This window comes from Terrapene carolina, unplaced genomic scaffold, assembly GCF_002925995.2.
Source record: "Terrapene carolina triunguis isolate 2854851 unplaced genomic scaffold, T_m_triunguis-2.0 Scaffold191, whole genome shotgun sequence".
NCBI classification, from domain to species: Eukaryota; Metazoa; Chordata; order Testudines; family Emydidae; genus Terrapene; species Terrapene triunguis.
Genome location: NW_020664542.1, coordinates 2,009,491 through 2,032,498, shown reverse-complemented (window position 1 = coordinate 2,032,498; position 23,008 = coordinate 2,009,491). Strand labels below are relative to the sequence as shown.

Sequence of the window (23,008 nt, the reverse complement as noted above, 5' to 3'; positions counted from 1 at the left end):
CTCTGTCTGTAGCATTCTGAACACGGACCTAGGAGGCTGGAAAGTTAGTGGGTTTCCAAATGTCAATTTGAACGCTTTTCACTCTGAGTTTCCTGTTCAAATAAATGTCAACGTGAATCTCTGCTCGAGCCATCCCTTTTTGTTTGGTTCCCACTGACGGGGTTGAGCAAGCCTTGCCTAAACACCATGCCCTGAGTCTTGTCTGACTCGCAGGCTTTCAGCTCACTGACACATTCCTGAACCCCAGAGAAACCTTCTGCCAACTCTGGCCAGTGGCTCAGCTTTGTCCCAGATCCCCACAATAGATGAAACTCTCCTACCAAAACCCAGGTTTCAGGCACTTCTACGAATAACTCTCATGTGTCAAACCACCTGTTCAGCAAATCAGCTCTGCTGTACAATGGCCGCCTTTTCCAATGTTGTGTAACAGCTGGTCCCAGCTCCATCTTTTCAGTATTTATTACGCAGGCCGGCTATAAGAGGCTAACTTTGCTGCCTGAATCCAGAAACATTACTGATAGGAAAGACCTACTACATCCTATAGTCCAGCACAGGACTGGTCTCAGGATAACAGTACATCTTCCAGGGCTTGGTTCATTCTAGCTTTTCCTTTGGAACTCAGTTTGATTGCCAATGCGGACAGCCTTGCTGTCACCTCAGTCTCTGTGCCACTATTACTATTTAGACTGTTCTATTAGAATGTGGAATAAGATTATGGATCTGACCACTAGGAAGTTTTTCCATGCTAAAAGTTCATTTTTTAAACTCCTTCCATTACTCCTAGTTCCCTCTTGAGCCACCATAATTCCTGACCCTTCCTGGTGCCCGTGTCCCTTGCATACTTCTAGGCAGCTCTCATGCCCTCATCATGTAGCCAAAGATCTACCTAAACAATCATCAAGCCGTTCCACATGCTCCTCTTTTGCAAAGTGCTGTGTCACATACAGAGTTAGGCAAAAATATGAATGTTTGTGAATAAATTTAAGTGACCTCTCTCCAGCTTCATTCACTTCCCACAAGAGCCCAACAAACCACATTAGCCGAGACCGCAATATTTAAGTAGCTATTGACAAATATTTGAGGAAAGCAAATTTTGGAATATTTGTGCCAGAAACTTGATTTCAAGAGTTATCTACATCCAGGCAGTGCCCAGAAACACCATACACTCTGCACCTCCAGCAAAGGTAGCTCAAATTGTCAGTATCAAACCGTGAATGAGCAACACATTGGTAAGTATGTTTGCACAGAATTTTTAATTAATTTAAAAAAAAAAAAATATCCAGGAAATCTATGGACAGTTCACAAGCAGCTAAATAAATTATTTGCTGCAAATAATCCCCCAGTTTTAATTGTGGATTAAATGGTCCAAACAACCTTTTTCTAAAATATCCACTCTAGGAATTATTTGGGGGAAGTTCTCTGGCCTGTGTTAGACAGGAAGTCAGACTAGATGATCACAATGGTCCCTTCTGGCTTTGGAATCTATGAATCCTTCTTGATTTTTGCCTTTTAACATGCCTCAGACATGCCTGTTAACATTGATCTAGTGCAGGGTAGGTTAGAACTATATTATCTAAGTACCAAATCACTGTTTTTTTTTCAAGTGCTAGAAATGAATGGCTAGGTGTATTTCCAAATGTTCAGTTCTGCAGTGTTTATACAAAGAACAATGCAAAAATCAATAGCCACTATGTAGTTTCATTTGCCACTTGTAGTGATGCATTCTGAACTCGGTAGCACAAACATCCTGCGCCTGCACTGTGCTTTCTATCTGCCAATGAGGGACTCGGTAACATAACAGTCTCTTAGGTTTCTATAGCACTTCTCACCTCCCAAAGCAATTTACATACACGATGGGTGGAAGTTCCTTATTACTCACCCCAGCGTAAATCAGGAGTAATCCTGCTGGGCCTGATTCCCCCTCTTTGCCCATCCCAGCATAAACCAGGAGTAACTCCATTAAAGTTAATGGAGCTGTGCCAGTGAAAAACTGGTGCAAGGAGACTCATGCTATACCCAGAGGAATCCTTTCACCAGAGAAATGTGGTCATCTCTGGGGTGGATGATGACAACTGGGAGGGGCCAATTTTGGTCAAGGAGGTTGGGGCAGACCTGTTCTGTCTCTGGAGCATTAATATCTAGGTCTAGCAAACAGGCAGGGGGTCACTCGGTCCCATCTGAAAAGGAAGTCAACTCCATGGAAGTCCCTAAGCCTGGCAAGCTGTGCCCCGAGGCAGTTTCCTTACCTCTCGCCCAGGGAAATGTGCGGTCCCTCGCAGCCAAGTGGAAGCTGGCAGTGTCTGAGAAATGCAGCTGGGAAGAGTGAGGCTTTAACAGGGCTCCGAAGCCCACCCCCAGGCCAGACGCCTGATTGGAGGAATGCGAGTGTGGCAGGGTTTGGAATGCGAACACTTGCTTGCTATTTCGGCAGCGTGGGTCACAGCCCCTTGTTCAACTCTTCTCCCCCCTCCCATGAGCCCATATAAGCCCAAGCTGTTGTATGGCCTCAGAGAATTGCTATTTTAAACCCGCAGGGCTGAGATAGACAAGTCCCCAAGGGGCTGACACAAGCCAGCCAGCTGTCACTTTCAAGTGACCAGAACTCTGATAAGCAAAATGCTCTTGCCTGGAGGGGGCCTGGGTTTCAGACATCGGATGCTCGCCTCCAAACCCCAGTTTGTGGCTAATCCCATGCTGCTTCCTTTCCCCATGACACCCCGTACCCTCTGTGCTAGGCCCAGAAAGCCCCAGGGCCAGTCAAAGGTTTGAGTCATGTAAGCACCAGCAAGCCTGGATGTTCAGCCAAATCCCATAGGGCTGCCTGGAGATCAGAGCCAGCTTTCTCAGGAGACAAGTCCTCACTTCCAGCTGGACCCAAACCACCAGCACAACTAGCTCTCTCAGAGCCACTGAATTCCTGGCCCATTACGGCAACCATAATGCTGCTGCTGTCAAACTTGAAGCTCTCAAGCTGGAAAATACCCACAGGACTTCATTGCTCCCACAGCCTTCAAAGCATGGAGTGGCCACACGCAGGCCTATATGTGCCCTATGGCTGAGGGTCCCACATCAAGTCCCACCCAACCCCCATCCCGCTCTCCAGAGGCCAGCAGCTCATCTGCCTCATTGTCCAGAGCGATTCACAGCAAGGGCGCCCCCCCAAGAACAGTCTGAGACCAGAAGCATCTTAAAGAAAGCGCCATTTATTAGGGAAAAGCTATATCAAAAGCAGCAGGTTCCTTCCCAAGCCAGCGGGGTGAGAGCAGATCCAGGGGGAGCTCGGGGAAGCCCCGACAAGCACAGAGGCTCAAGCTAAAGAACCCCCCAGACTAGGGCTCCCTAAAGCAGCTCTCAGCCTTTCTGCACTAAGGTGCTTGCTCCTTGGGCTGAGGCGTTTGGACACTGCCATTGTAGAAGCGTTCCGCTGTGCTCCCTCCCCAGTGTCCTAAAGCTGCCCCTGCCCCTCCCCAGCCTAAGAGAGGCCAGTGCTCCTGGGAAAGGCTCCCACTAGGGGTGAGTTCCAGGCCGCAGCGGGGAGCGCAGGGGCACGTCACATTAAGAGCAGCTTTACGGTTCCATACAATGAAGGCAAGGATAAGAACGGGCAGGCTCCTGCGAGGGTGGGTGAGCAGGGTCTGGGACTTCCCGGCAGCCGTCCCAGGTGTAGACGGGCCTCTAGGCTGAGAGCCCCTGCACTAAGGACCAGAATTGCTAAGGGGGCCTCCCTTGCTAAATGGGAGAGGGGTCCTAGCAGGGGGGGGAGGGGCGGGGCACTAGCATGGGAAAGCTTGAGAACTGCCACCCTCCCATGTGACATGCTGGGAGTAAGGGAGCTAAAGGGGCCATTGGCCTCTGACACCAAACCAGGGACGATGCAGACACTGCTCCCCCGGGACAGCCCCAGTGAGTGTCCAGGGGGAGGGACAGTGTGGTGCACGTGTGTGAATGGATGGGGTATGAAGCAGTGACGGGTGCTTGGCCAGATGCTCAGCAGTGCCAACCAAGGCAGCCCCATGGATCTGGCCCAACGAATGCCACACCCTGCAGCAGACATCCTCCACGAGCCGCAGGTCAGCAGCGGTTTCCTGCGTGCACTGCACCCAGCCAACACACCTGAGCCCTGACTTACAGGGAGGTCTTCTAGTGGGGGAGGAGAGGTCAGGGCTCATGGCCCCTTTGCTGAGGGATGGCTGTGTTGGGGCCCATCTGCTGAGCTAGGAACTGAGCGGAGACAGCTCTTCCCTCAGCCAGCCAACACTGCTACCTACAGCTACCACTGTGTGAAGCCTGGGCTGGCTTTTAACCAGGGACCTACAGGGGCAACGCTGCAATGGCCTGAGCCCCGAGCCCGGCCACTGCCAGCAACGTTCTGGAGCTGGCTTTAGCAGCCGGGTGCGGGTTCCCTGGTTCAGTCTGTTGCAGGTACAGCACGTGTCATAGCGCACGGTAACTGGAGATGCTGAAGCATTGTCCAGGGACAGGGCAGCAAAGATCTCATACCATCAATGTGGACAGCACTCATGGCTTTGATATGTCATAGCTAGACCAGGTGGTGGGATGGGACAGCAGGACACGAGTCATCTTCAAAGCTTCTTCCTTCCCATCCACCAGTCAGAAGTAAGAGGCCCCCAAAACACCCAGTGCCATAAGAGGAAAGCAGGACATGGGTCTCCAGGCAGCGTTGGTCTTATGGGAGGGAGATGCTCAGAGACAAAGCCATGAAGGGATGCTGGAGGATTGCATAGGGCCAGGCTTTGATCATCACAGCAAGAGATTATCCCCAGGGAGTCTTGTAGTGTTACAGCTGAAAGAGACAAAGGGCATCATCAGGCTGGGTCAGAGGCTGCAGCAGAGAGAAAGGTGCTTTGAACTACCGTGATCAGTGTCTGTACTGAGCTTTAGCCCCTTATAACACGCCCAAACCACTGGCACAGCGCTCCCCAGTCATGTTCAGCTGCTGCCCAGCTCTTCCCCACCCCACAACACACCCGATTTCCTGCCCACCACATCTTCTCCTGCCTCCTTGTGACCCACCCTCTATGCAAGTTCCCCTACTACCAGCTCCTCTCTGCTGCTCCTCCCATCACCCCCAACACACCCGCAGTGAGGCAGGCCAGCCTGTGCACTCAGACCTCTGCATTGTTCCTTAATGGCTACAGGTCCTGGCCCTTGCTGTGGTTACTTTGTGCTGCTCTGGTGGGGAGATTCCAGGGACTCAAGCCCAACTCAGCCACTGGCCCTTGGCACAATCCAGGCAGGTCACGTGAGCGAGTTCCACGCTCCCTCTGCTCTTACCCTGGTGTCACTGGAGGAGTCGTCAGGCCGCTTGGCCCAGAGGTTGCGCTTTGTCGTGCTGTCGGTTCTCCCAGCGTCCTGCAAGGAGAGGAGGAACAGGCTGTGCAAGGGTTTGCTCTGGGCACGGACAACACTGCACAGAACATTGCATCGGTCTAAACCGAAGATGGGGCCTGACCCAGAACCCTGGATCCAAACAGACCCAAGCGGTTCAGATCAGATCCGAACCTTTGGGTGCTGGGATTGGCAAATCCAGGCCATTACATTAGCAACAGTGGAACTGCTCCAAACTAGGCTAACGGGCAGGAATTGGATGGTTGCAGGACAGTCACTTTACACAGGCAGTGCTGGCATAAGGTAGCTGTGAAACCCCTCCCAAAACACACACACCCCCCATGTCTCCCCAGCAGGTGCAGAGGCATCAGCTCGGCAGGGAGGGCGTTTGGGGCAGGAGCAGACGTGGCTGCGACATTGGCAAACTCAGCTATTCCCTGGCACTGCAATAGGAGATCGGCCCTTGGTGCCCCATGGCTCAACTGATGGAGTCGGAGCAGAACGCAGCTGCATTGCACCACAGACAGGAGCAGAGATCTTGGACCCAGATTCCCCTCTGCAGGCAAACACCCATGTAAACTCCTCGGCACCACTCCTAGATGTATTAGTAGCCACCAGCTGTCATCCATCCAAAAGCCCCGTGCTGCTGCGCTGCCAGAAGGACCTTCTGCCAGGCTCCCCACTGCTATGGCCATATGTTTCTGGCAGAGTCCCACTGCCAAGGGATGCCCAGGGAACCACTGCAGCACAAGGGTGGTGCATGGACGAGCTAGTGTCTGCAGAAGTCCCTGTAGGGTTTGTGGGGATAATGCATGGAGCAGCGAATCCCCACAGTCCCCTTCCCTGGCCATGGCCTGTCTCGTCATGTGCAGACCCACCAACCCTGCAGACCCGCCAGCCCTGCAGAGGGATTTTCGCAATGTCCCTGAGGAAGTACGGCTGGTCTGGGGTCCACAAGCAGCCCCCCAGCAAGGGCTTCACTGCGTGTGAGCCTTTGTGATTAGCGCATTCAGTATGGGGCCTGTTCACTGTGGCCTGCCAGCACCCCCTCGTGGGGGGAAGGGGTGGGAAGGGCAGGGGGAGTAATTCTTTGCTGGAGTCCGTGGAGAAGCCAAGGCTTTTTGCTTGGGATTTTAGTGTAACCATGAGTTCCCGGAGGAGCCTCAAAATCCCACCAGGTGGGAAACTCTAAGGCAGGTGAGGTGGCTTGAATTGGAGCTGCTGAAGGATGCAGGGGACTTAAATCCTGCTGGAACATGGCCAGCCAGGGCCGGCTCCAGGCACCAGCTTAACAAGCAGGTGCTTGGGGCGGCCAAGGGAGGGGGCAGCACCTGCAGCAATTCGGGGGCGGCAGGTCCCTCACTCCCTCTAGGAGCAAAGGACCCGCCGCTGAACTGCCACCGCCGATCGCAGCTTTTTTTTTTTTTTTTTTTTTGCGCACGCTTGGGGCGGCAGAAATGCTGGAGCCGGCCCTGTGGCCAGCGCTAGTCTACAAACAGTTCCGATCAGCATGATCTGGCCCACTTTGCAATCGCTGTCATGACCTGGCAGCTCCCTGATGCAGGGTCCCCGCACCAGGCTGTCAAAGCACCAGCGCTTTAGTGCAATGCTCCAGCACAGCCAATACCTTGACTCCTCCATCCTTGCTGGGTTCCTGGGCCTTGCTTATCCACAGGTTGATGCGAGATGACACCACACCAGGGAGCCTCAAATTCTCCTGCCACACAACAGGACCAGAGTTAAGACTGCATGTTACCCACCACTGGAACGCAGCCACCTCTGGGTTGCAACACGGCTTAGCAGGAGCAGCAATGGTGACCATGCCCCTCACTTCCTTTGCTAAACAGGAGGAACTCAGAGGGCAGGGCGCCACCTGCTGACCTGCGTGAAGCATTCCTAGAATGCACCATTTGGAAGATGCCTCGGCCAGCTTTTACCCGCCTTGCTGCAGGGGAGCCCTTGGCCATGCAGCCAGCCTGGGGAGCTGCAAAGGAAATGCGCACCTGCCACATGGGATCCCAGCCAGCAGCCGCTAGGAGGAGGATCCACCAGGGCATGCAGCCACCCAGCCTCTGCCTGGCAGATGCCACTGAGCTGAGGGACCAGCTGTGTCAGTTCTGCACCCTGAGGGTTCCTCCACCTCAAGTCTCCCCCACCATCTGCCCAGTGCCCCCTACCTGAAGATGGGGGTGGAGTTTGCAAACAGTGGGACTCACAGGGGTCCCTCCCCCAGCCCATGCTCAGTCCCACCTCAGCCCTCACCTTTCTGACAGGGGCTGGATCAGCTTTGCTGGGGGCATTGGCCTCGAAGATGCTGCGCTTGCTGGCCACACCCTCCAAGGAGGGGAGAAAACTTCTTGGCATGGTCACAGGTGACTTCACCTCGGATCGCTAGGAGCAGAGAGACAGGATCCATCTGTGTTAGAGCCCTAGATTCATGTGGGGGGCCTGGCCTGGTCCTGCCAAGGCTGACCCCCCCGCCCTCCACTCCTCATGGGTCTCTCAATGCATGAATGAAGGGCAGCCCAGTTTCTCACCCCAGCCCCCTGTCATTTTCCTCTCCCCTCTTACCACATCACCCGCCTGGTGGAGGAATGTCCTCTGTCCCTTGGAAGGCCCTACTCCCTCTGTGTGAATGGCTGAGGCAGGTCCCTACTCCCCTTTGGCTAGGGCAGGTTCTTCCCCAGCCCCTGCCCTCAGCTCTGTGTGACAGACTCTCCTTGACTCCCTGTTGCTTCCCCCTCTCCCCAGGTCATACACTGCACAACCATGCAGAGCTCAGAAGCCACCCATTTCCACCTAGACACCACAGAACTAGCTGGGCATTCACAGGGCCTGCAGGCCCAGCCCTCCCTGGCGAAGGGTCAGGGCCTGCTCCAGGGTTTTGGCCGCCCCAAGCAGCCAAACAAAAACAAAAAAGCCGTGATCGCAATCTGCGGCGGCAATCCAGCGGGAGGTCCTTCACTCCGAGCAGGAGTGAGGGACCGTCCGCCGAATTGCCGCCGAACAGCTGGACGTGTCGCCCCTCTCCGGAGTGGCCGCACCAAGCACCTGCTTGGTAAGCTGGTGCCTGGAGCCGGCCCTGCGAAGGGTCCCTCCCCCATTACCTCGGGGTTTCATTTACCTGCACAGCTGAGGTGTATTTCTCCAGTTTCTCCTCGATCCGGACGCTATTGGCTGGATGTCTCACACTGGCACTGGGGAGGGGGAAGGGATGGAAAAGAGCAGAGTGAAATCCCCCAACATCCTTCGTGCCATGGCAACGTCTGCCTAGTGACAGGCAGGCCTGGGGGAGGTCTATTTGGCACCAGGGGAGCTGGGTTCTACTCCATTCAGGCTCTTATACCATGGTACCAAGTGCCTATTCCCAGCTCTTCACTGGGAGACATGGGGCAATTCCATTTCCCTCTCTGCCTCAGTTTCTCCCTTATAAAATGAGGATAAAAATACTTTAGCTTCACTTATCATATTACTACACTGAAGCCAGTTAAGTAGTTTTTAAGATGTCTGACATAGTCCGTTACCAAATCTGAGCACATCTTTGATGGATCCATCCTCACAAGCTGCCCTGGGGAGGCATGGCACCTCTATCATCCCCACACTGTAGAGCTCCAAAACTGAGGCCACAGTGGAACAATGGGAATTAGATACCTAAATACCTTTGAGGATCTTGCCCAAGGTCATGCAGAGAATCTAGGGCAGAGCATGGAACTGAACTTGGGTCAACAAAGTCCCAGTCAAGCACCCTACACATCCTATGTCCAAAGAGCTAGAAAGCAGATGTACGCTGTAATAGTACTTTACCTATCAGGGAACATCATGAGACCCAGATTTGCCAGACTCCAGTCTCTGGCAATTCATGACCCAAACCCAGAATCCTACCCCTGCTCTGTCCTCAAACCCAGAGTCCCAGCTTCCACCTTCTTCAGATCCAGAACACAGATGACCAGGGTCAAGAGACACCATCGCAACAATTGCTTCTTCCAGGAGTCTCTGGGTCCCTTGGGGATAACGAAGGCCCCGTACCTCTTCACATTGTGTTGTGTCTCCAATTCCCTCCAGCTGGAGAGGGAATCACGACCCCCCAGTGATCAGTGAGAGAACTTCTCCATTATATTTATGTACTCATTGCACAGGTGTAATTAGTACAGTCACAAAACGGTGGTGAATGCACATTGTCAAACGGCAATGTACACACATGACAACTTTGGCTCATACCATCTAATTCAAACATCTCCATCTCTCTCTCCCAGCTGTTCGGGGACCACTTCCCTGACTCCCCAGCCTCTTACTGCCCCAGTATCCGCTCTCCACTCAGCTAAGCTGCATGTCAAGGAGCTGACACCAGCCTCTCTGCCCAGCCAGCTGTTTCCACCCCAGGAGTCATTTATGGGGCTGAAATGAGGCAAAAATCTGGAATTCTTTGGGTGTTTCCTGGATAGAGGTGATTTGATCTTGGGTTTGTTTCATTGGAAGAGAAATCGACTTCATGTTTGTCTGGTTCCCTCCTGTTCATCAGGGAGCAGATTTTCAGTCACTGTTTTCAGAGGAAGCTCTTCCTCCCCCCGCACACACTTTTTCTGCATTGTTCTCAGTGCAGGACTTCCCCCTCACTGATATTCAGTATTTGATAAAGTCAAGGGACCCCCATTCTGATCTCACATCAGTTTTATTCCAGTAGAGACCCATTGAGGATGGAGTTTCTCCTGATTTACAGTAGGGTGAGACAGGAGAACTGAGCCCAGGGAGGAGAGACTTTACTTAAAGAAGTCTCCTGCTTTGGTCAATTTCAACCCAAGAAGTTCGAATATGGATCCACTTCTGGAAGGAGCACAGCTGAGGTGTCACCACTAGAGCCAAGCGCTCAGCACATTTGCTATTTGCCGAATACTATTTCCCGTTCTCTGGCACTGCACAGACTATGAGCCTGGATTCTAGTGCCATGGAAGTCAATGGGAGTTTTGCCAGCCACTTCCATGGGAGCAGGACCAGGTCACCATAGACAACCACTCCAGCGAAGCCAAATGACAACACACCACACAATGATGCACTGAGGGCAGGTCTCCTGCAAGGGGAACACCCCCAAATTCCACAAGGGGTCTTGGACTCTGGACAGGCCCTGCCACACAAAGAGGTGCTGGGGTAAACTTTGCATAGGGTTGAAATGCCAAGGTGCAGTCTGGGCCTGGTTAGTAGGAAGCACTAATAGGGGTCTGATCAGTAGGGCTACAGTATAAGCCAATAGACAATAAAACTGGAGGACTCAGACAGACAAAATATGCTATCTGGATCTTCTCACCAGGGCCATCCAAACACCCCTCCTCATGTATAACAGTGAGGCCTAATGAACAAAGAGGTGGGGGAGGAGATCTGAATTCTATTTCTGGAGCAGGAGCAATCACTAGATTTGCTGTGCAAGTCCAGGGGAGCGAGGATACCCATCATCGGAGGTGGTGTACTAGGATTAATTCATTAAAGTTTGGGGCATGCTTTGAGATCTTTGGATGGCCACTGGTGGGGGAAGGTCAGAGTGATTAGCAGCTTCGTAACATTACCAGAAATACAAGTAAAACCCACTGACCTTCTGGTTAATGCATTTTCTTCCTTGTCTTTTCTTGAGATCACCTGGAAATGCAAGCAAGGGAGATGAGACATGGAACAATGGGAGGGCACGAGATGGGCTGGGAGAAGGCCCCCTTCCTAGGGCTGGGGATGAGCAGGGCTGTGTGAACTTTCCCCATGTCTCCCAGAGTTCAGACATTCACCCTAGCACAGAGCAACATTTGGTGGCTTCTCTGAGCCACGTGAGCAATCTGTACCGGCAACCTTGGAGTCCAGAACCTGCTTCAGACCCCAATGGGGACCATGGAGCACCTGGCCGGGGGGGGGGGGGGGGGGAAGAGAGAAGGAGAAGAGAGGAGGGTGTCTCAAACATGACAGAAAAGTTCCCAACGTCTTCAGGCTTCAGGAAAGGTTTCATCTGAGTGAAAATGTGGGTTGGTTCCAATCACTTCTGAACCTGGTCCCCTCCCCTTGGGGCTGGCTAAGGTACGGTGGAACCCTGGACCAAGAACATGTTCAGTTTCCACCCTGTGCCAGAGATTCTCTCATCAGTCTATTCCCTCCTCCACAGCCCATGCATATCTCCATCCCTCTGGCATCACCATTTCTCTTTCCTTCCTCCCCCTGCCCTCAAATGTCCCCTCTTTCTTCCTTCACTGCAAGCACACCCCCCGCCCCATCTCCATCACTGCAAGCACCCCCCCACCAATATCCTGACCAGCCTACCTCATCCTCCTGCCCCATGATCCCAGAGAACAAGAACCTTCTGGCAAGACGTCCTGATGGAGAGGTGGCATCTCTCCATCCTGTGCCGAAGGCCATACCTGCAGAAACTGCTCTAAAACCTGCTTGGCCACAGCACCCTGACTCTGTTCCAACAGACAGTTCCAGTTACTCTCCTCCTGGATCCAGGCAATCCATCCATATGAAAACCCTTCTCAGGCAGGACTGATCCCAGCACATATGCTGGACATTTTTCAGCACAGAACAACTGCCCCCTGCTCAATTCCGCAGAACCAGACTGCCCTACAGCTTCCCTAGCTACTCAACTTGGAAAGTCCTGGGGTCAGTACAGCGTGTGCTGCAGGAAACGCCCGTATCTGGGACAGCACGAGCCAGGAGAGGAAAGGATTACAATCCTTCATCTCCCCAAGTCTGCAAAGATCACTGCTCCGGAGGGGTGTGACCCTACGAGTCCCTCAGTGCCAACTGGCAGAGGGCCCACCATGCCATAACTTACGTCAGCCCTAGCTCACTCATTGCCGCAACATGTTTCTAAAACCTGTGTTAATTGGTGACATGTTGTCCCAAAAAATCAGTGAGTGATGCGTGTATGGGTTGTGAACAAAGTTACAGATGTGTTCTGGAAACAGGTTCTTAAAAGAGGTTTTGGAGGCAGAGCCTAGACCCAGCCTGCTCTAGACAAAGGAATGCATATTTACCTGTCTGTCCGGCTGGGGAGGCCAATGAAAGGACATTTACATATATGGTAAACAAAGCTATCAAGCAGGGAAGAGGACTGTTTAACAGTCACACCTGAGGACAGAATCTGCACTCAAGGAAGTCTTCCTGGCTCAAGGCAGAGACAATGGATTTTGGGTAACATAATGGGAGCAGAAAGACATTTTAGTTATCTATCACTTAAGGCAGTGGTTCTCAACCAGGAGTCCAGGGCCCTCTGAGGGCAGCCACAAGCAGGTTTCAGGGGGTCCAACAAGCAGGGCCAGTGTTAGTCTTGCTGGGGCCTAGGGCAAAAACCCAAAGCCCCGCTGTGGGGGGGGCTGAAGCTCAGGGCCCTGAGCCCTGCCACCTGGGGCTGAAGCCGAAGCCTGAGCAACTTAGCTTCGCTGGGATCCCTGTGGCGTGGGACCCAGGCAATTGCCCTGCTTGCTACCCCTCACACCAGCCCTGGCTTTTATATGTGAAAAAACAGTTGTTGTGGCAAGGGTGGGCTGCGGACTTTATAGCATCTTGGTGGGAGCCTCCGAAAGAAAAAGGTTGAGAACCCCTGACTTAGGGTGTACATAAGGGTATAGCACGCTCTGGACCTATGAAAGTTGGAGCCCCTGGTCTGGAGAGCTCGGGATGCTGGAAACTGAAGGCAAGTAAGGAAATTGCTTGGCCAAAGATTGTAACTTGTCAACGTTGAGTTGCAGTCACTAGAAAGCACACGTAGTGGTGTTTGTAACCACAGCGGTCTCTTATTCTTGCTTAATGTCACTTCAATCTCTTTGTTGATAAGCTTTCTTAGTTTTACTATGAGCCATCTCAGTGCTGTTATACAAAGGTGAAGAGAAGCTGAGCTAAGCTAACAGACTGGTGTGTGCTCGGTGTCTTTGGAGGCAGCGAACTTAATTCCTGTGAGTATCCAGGGAGAGGCACTGGACATGGCAGGACAGCGGCTGGGGAACTTGGGGGATGGAATTCACTATTACCTACAAGGCAATGTTTAGACTGGCCGACTCTTGAAGTGTTTGCTGGCCAGGCAGAGAGGCTGGTGGGGCAGGGAGCGGACCCACAGCTTAGCAGCAGCAAAGCGCCCACTTGCCCAGGCAGAGGGGCAGCACAGCGGCTCCTGATTCGGGGGTCCTGAGCAGAATTCCGCAATGCGAAGACACAGGACAGACAAGTTGAGCAGCTGGCATGCTGTGCTCGCAGACCCCCGGGGCCACTCATTGGAGCTGCACCAGGGAGGAACATGGCCCGCCCTGCAAGGCCCTTTTGGGGAACCTGAGGCAGAGCCATGACCAGTGATCTGGCTGGGCACTGCCTTTTGCAGAGACCGGCAGCGCCTCTGTGGCCCATGGGACCAAGCGCTTCAATTCCAGCTTCTCCAAACTTCCATGCTTCCCTGGATCCTTGTAATGGGGCTTCCCGAGTCTCCCACCCCCCGGATGCAGAACACACAACTCTGCCTCTCCAGTAAATGCTACAAGGAGATGATCTGGGAATAACCTGAGCCCAGCTGGAGCAGATTCTAAGTAACAATGGGAAGGAGAAGACCTGGACTGGATTTCTGCACCCATAGGGACTGGACTCTAGAGAGGAAAATAATCTGAGCAGGACTGCAGCACCCACATGGAAGGGCCTCTGCCTCCTATGCTCTATCCACCTGGACTCTAGGTGCAGCCTCAAAGGAGAAAACCTGGGATTGGATCTCTGTGCCCACTGGAATGGAGTCTGCAAGCCGCCCCCCCAGCCTGCAAAGAACTGAGCAAACTACTCCTGCTCAGGACAGCTGGAGGGAGCCTCTCCCATACAGCTAGAATAAACCCAGCTTCCACTGCCTGGAGTGCCACTTTTCCCTGCCCATTTCAGCACTCACCCGGAAAGAGACCGTCCTGGGGCTGATGCGTTTGAACGAGCTGCTGTAGGTGATCTGAGTGGGGGAAGCAACCGAGGAGCCTCCGGGTCTGTCTTGGGTGGTGGGCGACCCTGCTGTTTCCTGAGCCCGCGGGGGATTCCTTGCTGTATCCTGAGGGAGGAACACACCCCCACACATCAGTCAAGAGCCAGCAGGAAGGTTTCCAGCCGTGGCTACGAGAGCCGGGAGCAACACTTGGGGGCTCAGCAGATCCACCAAGCACCTGAGCAGCCCAGACCACCGGAATCCCGACTGGATGGGCCAAACCCCAAGCTCCTCCCTAGGCCCAATCATCACCGAGGCCAATGGGGGGGTTGCCTAGGAGAGGGCTCAAGGTTTGGCTCAGTGAGGGGAAGCGGGTACTGGCACTATCTCATCTAGAGGCAGAGTTCTAGAGTTGGGGAAGTAACACCCCCACTCCCTCCCCCACCCCACCCCATCCCTTTCTCCCCTTTGCCAGCACTGCTCTTTCCAGGCCCAAGTGCAGCATCGCCAAGCCCAGGATCCAAGTCATGATTTTTAAATGAACATGTTCCAGGCTCTTTGCCGTTTAGCGTCAGAGCCTTTGGGTCGCACCCACTTCACGTTTTCAAGCTTTTCTCCAGAAGGTTCAATGCCAGCTCCCTTTTTAAACAGAAGCCAGGATACTCACAAAGTCACCCGGGCCCCGCTCCTCAGAGGCACCTCGTTCCCACTGAGGATCTGGGGCTTTTAGGGAAAACCCCCAAGTGTCGTGAGACTGCTGGTAAAGTGCCACGAACATGCCTCTCACCTGCTGGCTGGAGGGGCGAGTAACTGGGGAGTCTGGTTTTTGTTCTATGCGGCTTCCTCCCCTTGAGAAGACTTTCACCTCCAGGTGACTACGGTCTTTCTGCTCCCGAGCCGATCCCCGGGGCTGGCCTCCCGTCACCTCTGGCTCCTGCGGGGGCTTGTCAGCTATCAGGTCCTTCTCATCCTGAGCCAACCCCTGATGCTGTTCTCCTACCAGGTTCTTCTGCTCAGGAGCCAACCCTGGACATTGTTCTGCCTTTGGGCCTGTCGGCTCTTGGGCCAGCCCCTGGTGCTGTTCCCCTGCCAGGGCTTTCCCATCCCGAGCTGACCCCCGACACGGGGCTGCCTCTAGGCGGCCTGCTCCTATGTCTGGCTCCCTGCAGTTCTCTGGCTGCTCTTTCTCCTTTCGGAGGTTTTCTGAGCTCTCCACCTGCCACCTCTGCCTCCTGATCTCTTGCGGTCTCAGCACCGCTGTGAGCTTCTGCTCGGACACCTCCTCTTCGGCTGTAGCTGCCGCTGGTGGCTCTGCTTCCTTGAGCCGCCGTAGCCTGCAGGAACAGAGAAAGGGCACTGACACCCTTGGACACCCAGGGGCACTGGCAGGCTGCTTGTTAGACAGCAAGTGAATCCAGCCCAGCTGAGAGAGGCCACCTATGGAGCACCCACATTTTATCCCAATGCACCCTGCACATACGGTTACCCCTCTTTGAATCCCTATTCTGCAGGCATAGGCTAGGTACCTGTGTGGTCCTATACAGCTGATGGGGGCAGAGCATTATCGGGGCTCCACGCCCCAGATCAGCTTCCATCCCCCTGGGAGCACAGAGCTAGCACCATGGGGAGGCAGAGCCACTTGCTCCACTCTCCTGGGAACAGCAGCCAGAGCAGCCTTAGCTTGCTCTGAAGAGGGCAGGATCCTGCCCTTTGTCTTGGGCAACAGGCGAGGAAGAAGGGGGTTTGGAGAGCAGGTGGAGGAAGGTATTTATACCAGTGGATTCAAATTAAAATATAGGGATTAAGATTTTCAGAGGAGTCCAGGGGGATTTGGATGGGTAATTTCAATGGAATGTGTGTCTCTAATTCCCCTGGACTGCTTTGAAGATCTTAGCCTTCAGCTTTGTATCATAAGCAACAGTGATTAATCATTCTATTGCATCAGTCCTCCATGGCTCTGAACAGGATCGGCGAAGTAGCATATCGTTATCCCCATTTTACACTTGGGGAAACTGAGGCATGGGGGGAGTGATTTGCCCAAGGTCACATAATGACTTGGTGGCAGAGTCAGGAACAGAACCCAAGAGTCCTAACACCCAGTGTCCTACTCTAGCCACTAGACCCTTCTGCTTCTCAGAGCCATGAATTGAACCTGGATTCCCCTGTTCTAACTGCCCCACCCCGCGGCCCTGATCCAAAACCCGTTTGATGGGAGGACTCCCACTGAGATGTGGGCTTTGGTTCCGGCCCAGCAGAACAAGACAAGCCAGGCGGGTGTGCAGCATTCCGGGCGACGCTGGCACTGCAGTCCCAGGTAACCACCCCTCTCCTCTCCCACCTCTCCACTGCCTGCTTGTTGGGATCCTGCACAGGGGAAAGGGCTTCATCCTCGGCGTCAGTGGTGGAGCTCAGGTTGCGGTCTCTCCGCCGGCGTTCTCTCGCTTGTTCCTCCTCATCCTCCAGAGTCCTCTGCCTGGCCAGGCTGCTTGGAAAGGAGACAAGGGCATGCCAGAGACAAGGGAAGTGAGGTCAACTCTTTCATTGCACCCATTTCTGCTGGTGAGAGACAAACTTGTCTCTCTCACCAGCAGAAGTGGGTCCAGTAAAAGAGATTACCCACCTTGCCGCTAGTATCCTGGGACTGACATGGCTACAACAACGTTGCGTACAAGAACGTGCCAGTCAGATACCAGTGGACTGAGTCACTGTAGGAGCATAGCTACCAGGGGACCTCTCTCTGAGCTTGCAGAGAGCAAGTGATCACCCCAGGGGTCAAGGAGGAGCTGTACAGCAGCGTGCAATTGGCCAGTGGCACAGCATCCCAGTCATATACACGGCAGTGTCCCGCCCCAGTGGGTATCGGCTGGGGGAGGATGGAAAACAGGAGCAGAAATACAAACTGGATTACATAGATCTAATCATGTGTGATGTGTAATCCTGACACCTACACAGGAACAGGCTACTCTAAACATTAGGAAATACCTGAATTAAGCGCTTGACTTTGAACCGTAGTGTTCCTTTAATGTACGGAAGTTACATTTTTTTAATCTTTAAGTTTGATAAGCAAACCAGAAGTTCCATCACATGGTACAATATGGTCCCCCAATTTGGGTCATCAGCAAGGTTAGAATCTGGGCTTCCAGTCCAAGGTCTGTAGGGGAGCCCGCTCTAGTGGGCACAGACTCTTTCCCTGGCATCACACCTGCTTCTAGCAAGAATCCCTCCCTATCTCTCTCCCTCCTTGCCAACCCCACATCCCCTCCTCCCCATTTGTCTTGCAAGTCTCTGCTCCTCACTCCTCCACATTACAGGAAGGAAACTTCTTGCTTCTCCTAGGAACCAGCAGAGAGGGACATTGTGAGCACAGGAGACAGATTCCCTGCTCTCAGATCCTACACTTGGTGCTTTTTGCAGTCCTTGACAGCCAATTGCAGAACAAGTCCTGCTCAGTCCCTGGGCTGATGCATGCTCAGTGGCGGATGGAGTATACTCGGTCCAGATGGTATTTTTGGAGAACAACACTGCTCACTAGAGGTTTGTTAAACTGGGATGTTGCTAGAGGCTCATAACTTGGCCAAGTTTGGGTGGATTTTCACAGGAAGAGCAACACCTACAACCCTGGCATAGAGGCCAACTCCCTGCCAAATTTCAAGACCCTGCTCCAACCATGTTGGTGCTAGAGCTTCTTAATGGAACAGTTGTAAGATTTATTTATTTTAAAAATGGGCAAAATGTATTCTCTTCCCTCCTTGCACTGTCTCAGAAATGACTGAACCCTTTTCCCTTAAACTTACAAAAACAAAAATTCAGACAGAGGTAGGCTCCTGAGACAAAAATTTTTAGTCTGAATGGCTGAAGTATGGTAAAAAGTTACAAGCAACTAAAAAAAACAATGGAAGGTGTCAGGCAACCATCATTACCAGTTCTGCCTATAAGTAAAGGTCATTAACATTCCATCACCACACACACACACCCCCCAAACACAACTGAAAAATGGCTTTCCAACCAAAGTGATTTTTTTTTTTGCTTAAAATAAATAAATCTTTTACCAAAAGGATTTCAGTTTTTAAGCACAAACTGTAGTTCTCAGTAAAAAAGTTTAAGAAAAAATTAAAGCTTTTGACACCAAGAAAAACATGTTATAGTTTTTACTCCGCCCTCCCCCACTGAAGTTTTGAAATTTTCCACCAAAAATTGGCATATTTTTTCAGCTCTCTCTCTCTCACACACACACACACACGGTCTCATACTGTGCTGCAAATAATGCCCAAGATCATTAAAACAAAGAAATTTAAAAACCAAATTGGTTTTCCACCACAGATGCTGTTTGTTGACTTTTTGCACGACTCAGCACAAGGCTCATCTACACAGAAAAGTTATAACAGTATAACCTGAGGTTTGAATTTAAACCAAGAGAACTTCTCATGTGGACACTCTTATTCTTGTGTAAGAGGGTCATTATTCAGGCTGTGTCCACACTGCCAATTGAACGACAAAAGTTTTGTCGTTCCCATGTGCTTAAAGAAGCCAGCCGCCTCTCCTCCCCCCGCCCCGAAAGACAAAAGTTTGCCGCAGCAAGTGGCAGTGTAAACATCTCGCTGTCGGCGGGATCACTCCTGTCGACAACGTGAACCCCGCTTGTAGGGGTGGACGTATTTTGTCAGAAAAAGTGCCAACAAACAGCGTTTACACTGCCTGACTTTTAGCAACACGGTCGTGTCGCTAAAAGCTGTGCAGTGTAGACAAAGTCTCCTTTTGGTTTATATATTAGAGTCATATTAATGGAGATATCCTATCTCCTAGAACTGGAAGGGACCTTGAAAGGTCATCAAGTCCAGCCCCCTGCCTTCACTAGCAGGACCAAGTACTGATTTTGCCCCAGATCCCTAAGTAGCCCCTTCAAGGATTGAACTCACAACCCTGGGTTTAAGAGGCCAACACTCAAACCACTGAGCTATCCCTCCTCCCCACTTGCTTTGGAAGTGGTTTAAACTGACAAAACCACTCCAGAATAGGAGCGGCCACGTAGGGAGTTATAGCAGCATAATGCAATCAGTTTAAGTAATACCAATATAATTATACCAGTTTATAACAGGTAGAACTTCCCCACACAGATAAGCCCTCAAATGATGAAATCACAAGTCAGTTTCATTTTTGCTTATAATCAATTTCCTTAATAATAAATAATATATGGAGATATACCTATGTCATAGAACTGGAAGGGACCCCAAAAAGTCAGAGTCTAGCCCCCTGCCTTCACTAGCAGAACCAAGTACTGATTTTGCCCCAGATCCCTAAGTGGCCCCCTCAAGGATTGAACTCACAACCCTGGGTTTAAGAGGCCAACACTCAAACCACCGAGCTATCCCTCCCTGCCTTTTTTTACAGAAGATCTCAGACATTTTAATAGTGTAGTCCACATCTTAATTCATCAGTTGTTACACTCGCCACCTACCCCGCCATTCACACTTGTGTAATGGCCCAATGGAAACTAGACATTTAAGTGGCAATGTGGTATGGATGTATTTGTCTGCCTTTAAATGCAATGCAGTTGCAAGAAACAAACAGGAGAGGCCAGCATCAGGTGACCAGCCAGCTCTCTACAGACCACCAGCAAGTGTTTCTCTGACCAACAGCAATCCCCAGACCATAGCTGGAATACACGGGCCTGCCCTTTTCTATTCTTACGCATTTCACAGCTTTGCAGTGTTTTGGGCTGCAACCTCTTCCTGGGAATATACCTTTGTGTAAAAGTGAGCGTTTCCACTAGAGTATATTTTAAAAGGGAAGATAGTAAGACCATGGGAACAGCATGTGGTTAATGGTTTAAGTACAAGCTTGGTTTTTACTGACTCTGAACTTGGGGCCCAATTTTACATTTAAAACATTCAAGTGGAAGTGGGCCCAATCCTGATCCCATTGGAGTCAGTGGGATCAGAAACAGGCCTAGCCTAGCATTAATGCCATTGCAAACCCTGTGAGTTGTAGCTGTCACACTGTGCGGGTTAATAATTCCTGTGGCAGCGCTATACCTTTACACAAGTGCACATTTCCTCTCTGCCCGACTCCCCATTCCCAGGCTGCAAGGTATGGGGAGGGGAAGGGGAAGGCTAGAGTGACAGGGTAAGGAACAAAGCAGAAGCAGAGAGCCAGTGGGGTGGGAGGGGAGAAGAGCATTTAAGTAGCTACAAGTTTCAGCCACGGAACTTTCAAACCTGACTTTCTAGGTAGAAAGTTACCTGCCCTCCCTTGGAAAAAGAGGAGGAGAAATGGCACCAGAATTCGACGCAAGGAACTGAATGAGCTTGTTACTGTAGCATGCATGAGTCATGCACCCTTCCCTTTGTGTGGTTTTTTTCCAGTGCAAAAAGATGGCCCCACCCTCTTTTACAATAACCCAATTCTGAAAGATACAATGGTCACTAGACATTGACACCAAACTACAGTGATTCATAGCCAGATTTAAATCTACCGGCATTCGCTCCTGTAACTCTTGCACTTTGGAAGCAAGTTGACCTTCCTGCCTCACCATCTTTAATTAAAAGAAGAAAACGAAAGCCGGCTACTGTGTAATCCTTCTGATGGTGCTTTGCCTGTCTTTGAATTACTGCACACACAGCTAGGTTTCCAGACTGCATTTTGGGCCTGATCCCAATCCCATGGAGATCACTGGGCTTTAGATCAGGCCTTTTGTGCTCACAATCAGTTGCTTAGATGTGCAAAATTGTGCTCTACTGAACAGGATGTTATAGTCATTGTACTGATCTCCAGTTGCATATTTAGGTCCTGCAAGCATTTGTGCACCTGCTAAACTTGACTAGTATTGACTTGACATTGTTGCCAAGTAGATAGAGTGCCGGCATGGGACTCAGGAGACCTAGAGTCTATTCCCAGCTCTGCCACTAGCTTTTGGGTGACCTTGGGCAAGGTCACCTTCCTTTGCCTCAGTTTCCCCACCTGTAAAATGGGGATAATATTACTGACCTCCTTTGTAAAGCACTTGGAGATCTATGATAGAGCTAGGTATTAGTAGTAGTAGTTGCAGCTGTGATCAAGTTAAGCTTGTGCATAAGCTTTTGCAGGATTGGAGCCTTAACTAGAAGGATCTTAGAAAGAAATCCACCCCTCTGTAGAGGACCAGAACCAGTTCTATGGTGCACTCACAGACCTACCTAAGCTCATATTAGAGCTGGCTGAAAATTTTTGCATGAAAAGTTTGTCCAAGATCTTTTTTTAAATTGAATCTTCTTAACGTTTTTTCCTCCCAAGATGCTTTCCCCCACCCCACAAATGTACTTAATCATATTTTAGAAATTGTTTTCAAAAGTCTCTCTTGTACCAAAGCCTTCGTTCAGGGTTTTTGGTAAGATTCAAAAGCAATTTAAATATAAATATTGATGATTTTATTAATAAGTTATTTTGGTAGAACTATAATGGACAATTTCACACACAAGAGAGACTTCAAATGGGTCAGTTTCAAACCCTGCCAAGTGGAAATAATTTCTAAATGTTGATTTTTGTGAAACCGTTTTCCCAGTTATTGACCCGTTTCTGATGGATTATTTAAGTGGGGTGTGGGGCTTTTCCTGGTCCTCTGCACATAGGTACATTTCACCTTTTATTGATGAAAATAAGCTGGTTGTATTTTGTACGTCTTTTAACCCCACAGAGCCAAAGTAGCTGTTGATGAGTGAGCTGTATTCTGTTCTGGCTCGTGCATCATCAAGAGAATTATTAACTATAGCTGATTAAATAATCCACAATGGACTACACTATTCAATGTATCTTTTATTTCCCCCTCCCCCATTCCATTTTAAGAATCTCCAAATTATTCATTATCAGAAAGATTTTTGCAAATTTTTGCCATGAATAATTCTTAGTCCATAGATACAATTCGTGAACAGTCAACACATGGGTCATCTCCCCCTTCAGCTGCTGCTATAGGGGTGCTGCTGGAACAATTTCTATAGTGGGGGGGCTAAGTGACATTGAACCAAACTGCAAACCCTGGATAGAATGGAAACCACTTCAAGCCAGGGGGTGCAGCCACCACCCCCCAGTACCCCTAATTCCAGTATCACCTATGGCTACTTGTCCTTTTGAAGCTCAACAGCCACCTAGGCTCTGCAGGGCTGGCTTTGTCCTACCCAACTTGAAGTCACACCGGCTGCTATCCTTGCCTACTACTGCACATGGCTCGCTCCTCTTGCATCCCCACCTGTCCGACGCTAACAGCCTTCCTTTCCCCTGAGCCCACCCCGCCTCACCCCCCTGGAGGGGCCAGAAAGCATTAACCATTTAACCACAGCACCTACCTAGAGAGTGCAGACCAGTTCTTCCTGTTGAAAGACATCCCGGCTCTCCAGACATCAACACAGGTTCAAACCCCACTCTGCAGAGATCCCTAGCGACAGCAAGGCACAGATTTGAGGTGCCTGGAGGAACTGGAAAGGGGACTCCTGCACCTTCCCTCCTGCTTTACTTCCCTATGCACCTTTACCCTGCCTGCAGCCCATTTACTGCCGGGGTGTGTCACATGGTCTCTTATCTACCTTGACAGGCACGGAGAGCTGTAATTTGTCTATTAGCAGCACCTTACAAAAGGCACCCTGCGCGGGCGTGACCCAGTTTCTGCCCGAGCAAACCACTCTTGGCTGGCCACTTGGTCTGGGTTCAGCCCCCTGTGCTCGGTGCACTAGCCATCCAAGTTGCCCTGGTTTTCAGGGGCGACTCCCTGCTCAGAAGCCT

General features: G+C 51.3%; 1 protein-coding gene across 1 annotated transcript; it reads right to left on the bottom strand.

Annotated features, from left to right (window-relative positions):
* Nucleotides 1-3,761: 3,761 nt before the first annotated feature.
* On the bottom strand, nucleotides 3,762-22,761 carry LAD1 (ladinin 1). Its single transcript, XM_024224483.2, has 10 exons — nucleotides 22,576-22,761; nucleotides 16,599-16,742; nucleotides 15,048-15,594; nucleotides 14,237-14,386; nucleotides 10,931-10,974; nucleotides 8,474-8,546; nucleotides 7,612-7,740; nucleotides 6,977-7,066; nucleotides 5,296-5,373; nucleotides 3,762-4,804 (listed from the first exon to the last, which is right to left on the bottom strand). Exons 1-10 carry the CDS (start codon nucleotides 22,611-22,613, stop codon nucleotides 4,799-4,801), a joined length of 1,299 nt encoding a protein of 432 aa, XP_024080251.1. The 5' UTR covers nucleotides 22,614-22,761; the 3' UTR covers nucleotides 3,762-4,798.
* Between the last annotated feature and the right edge of the window lie 247 nt (nucleotides 22,762-23,008).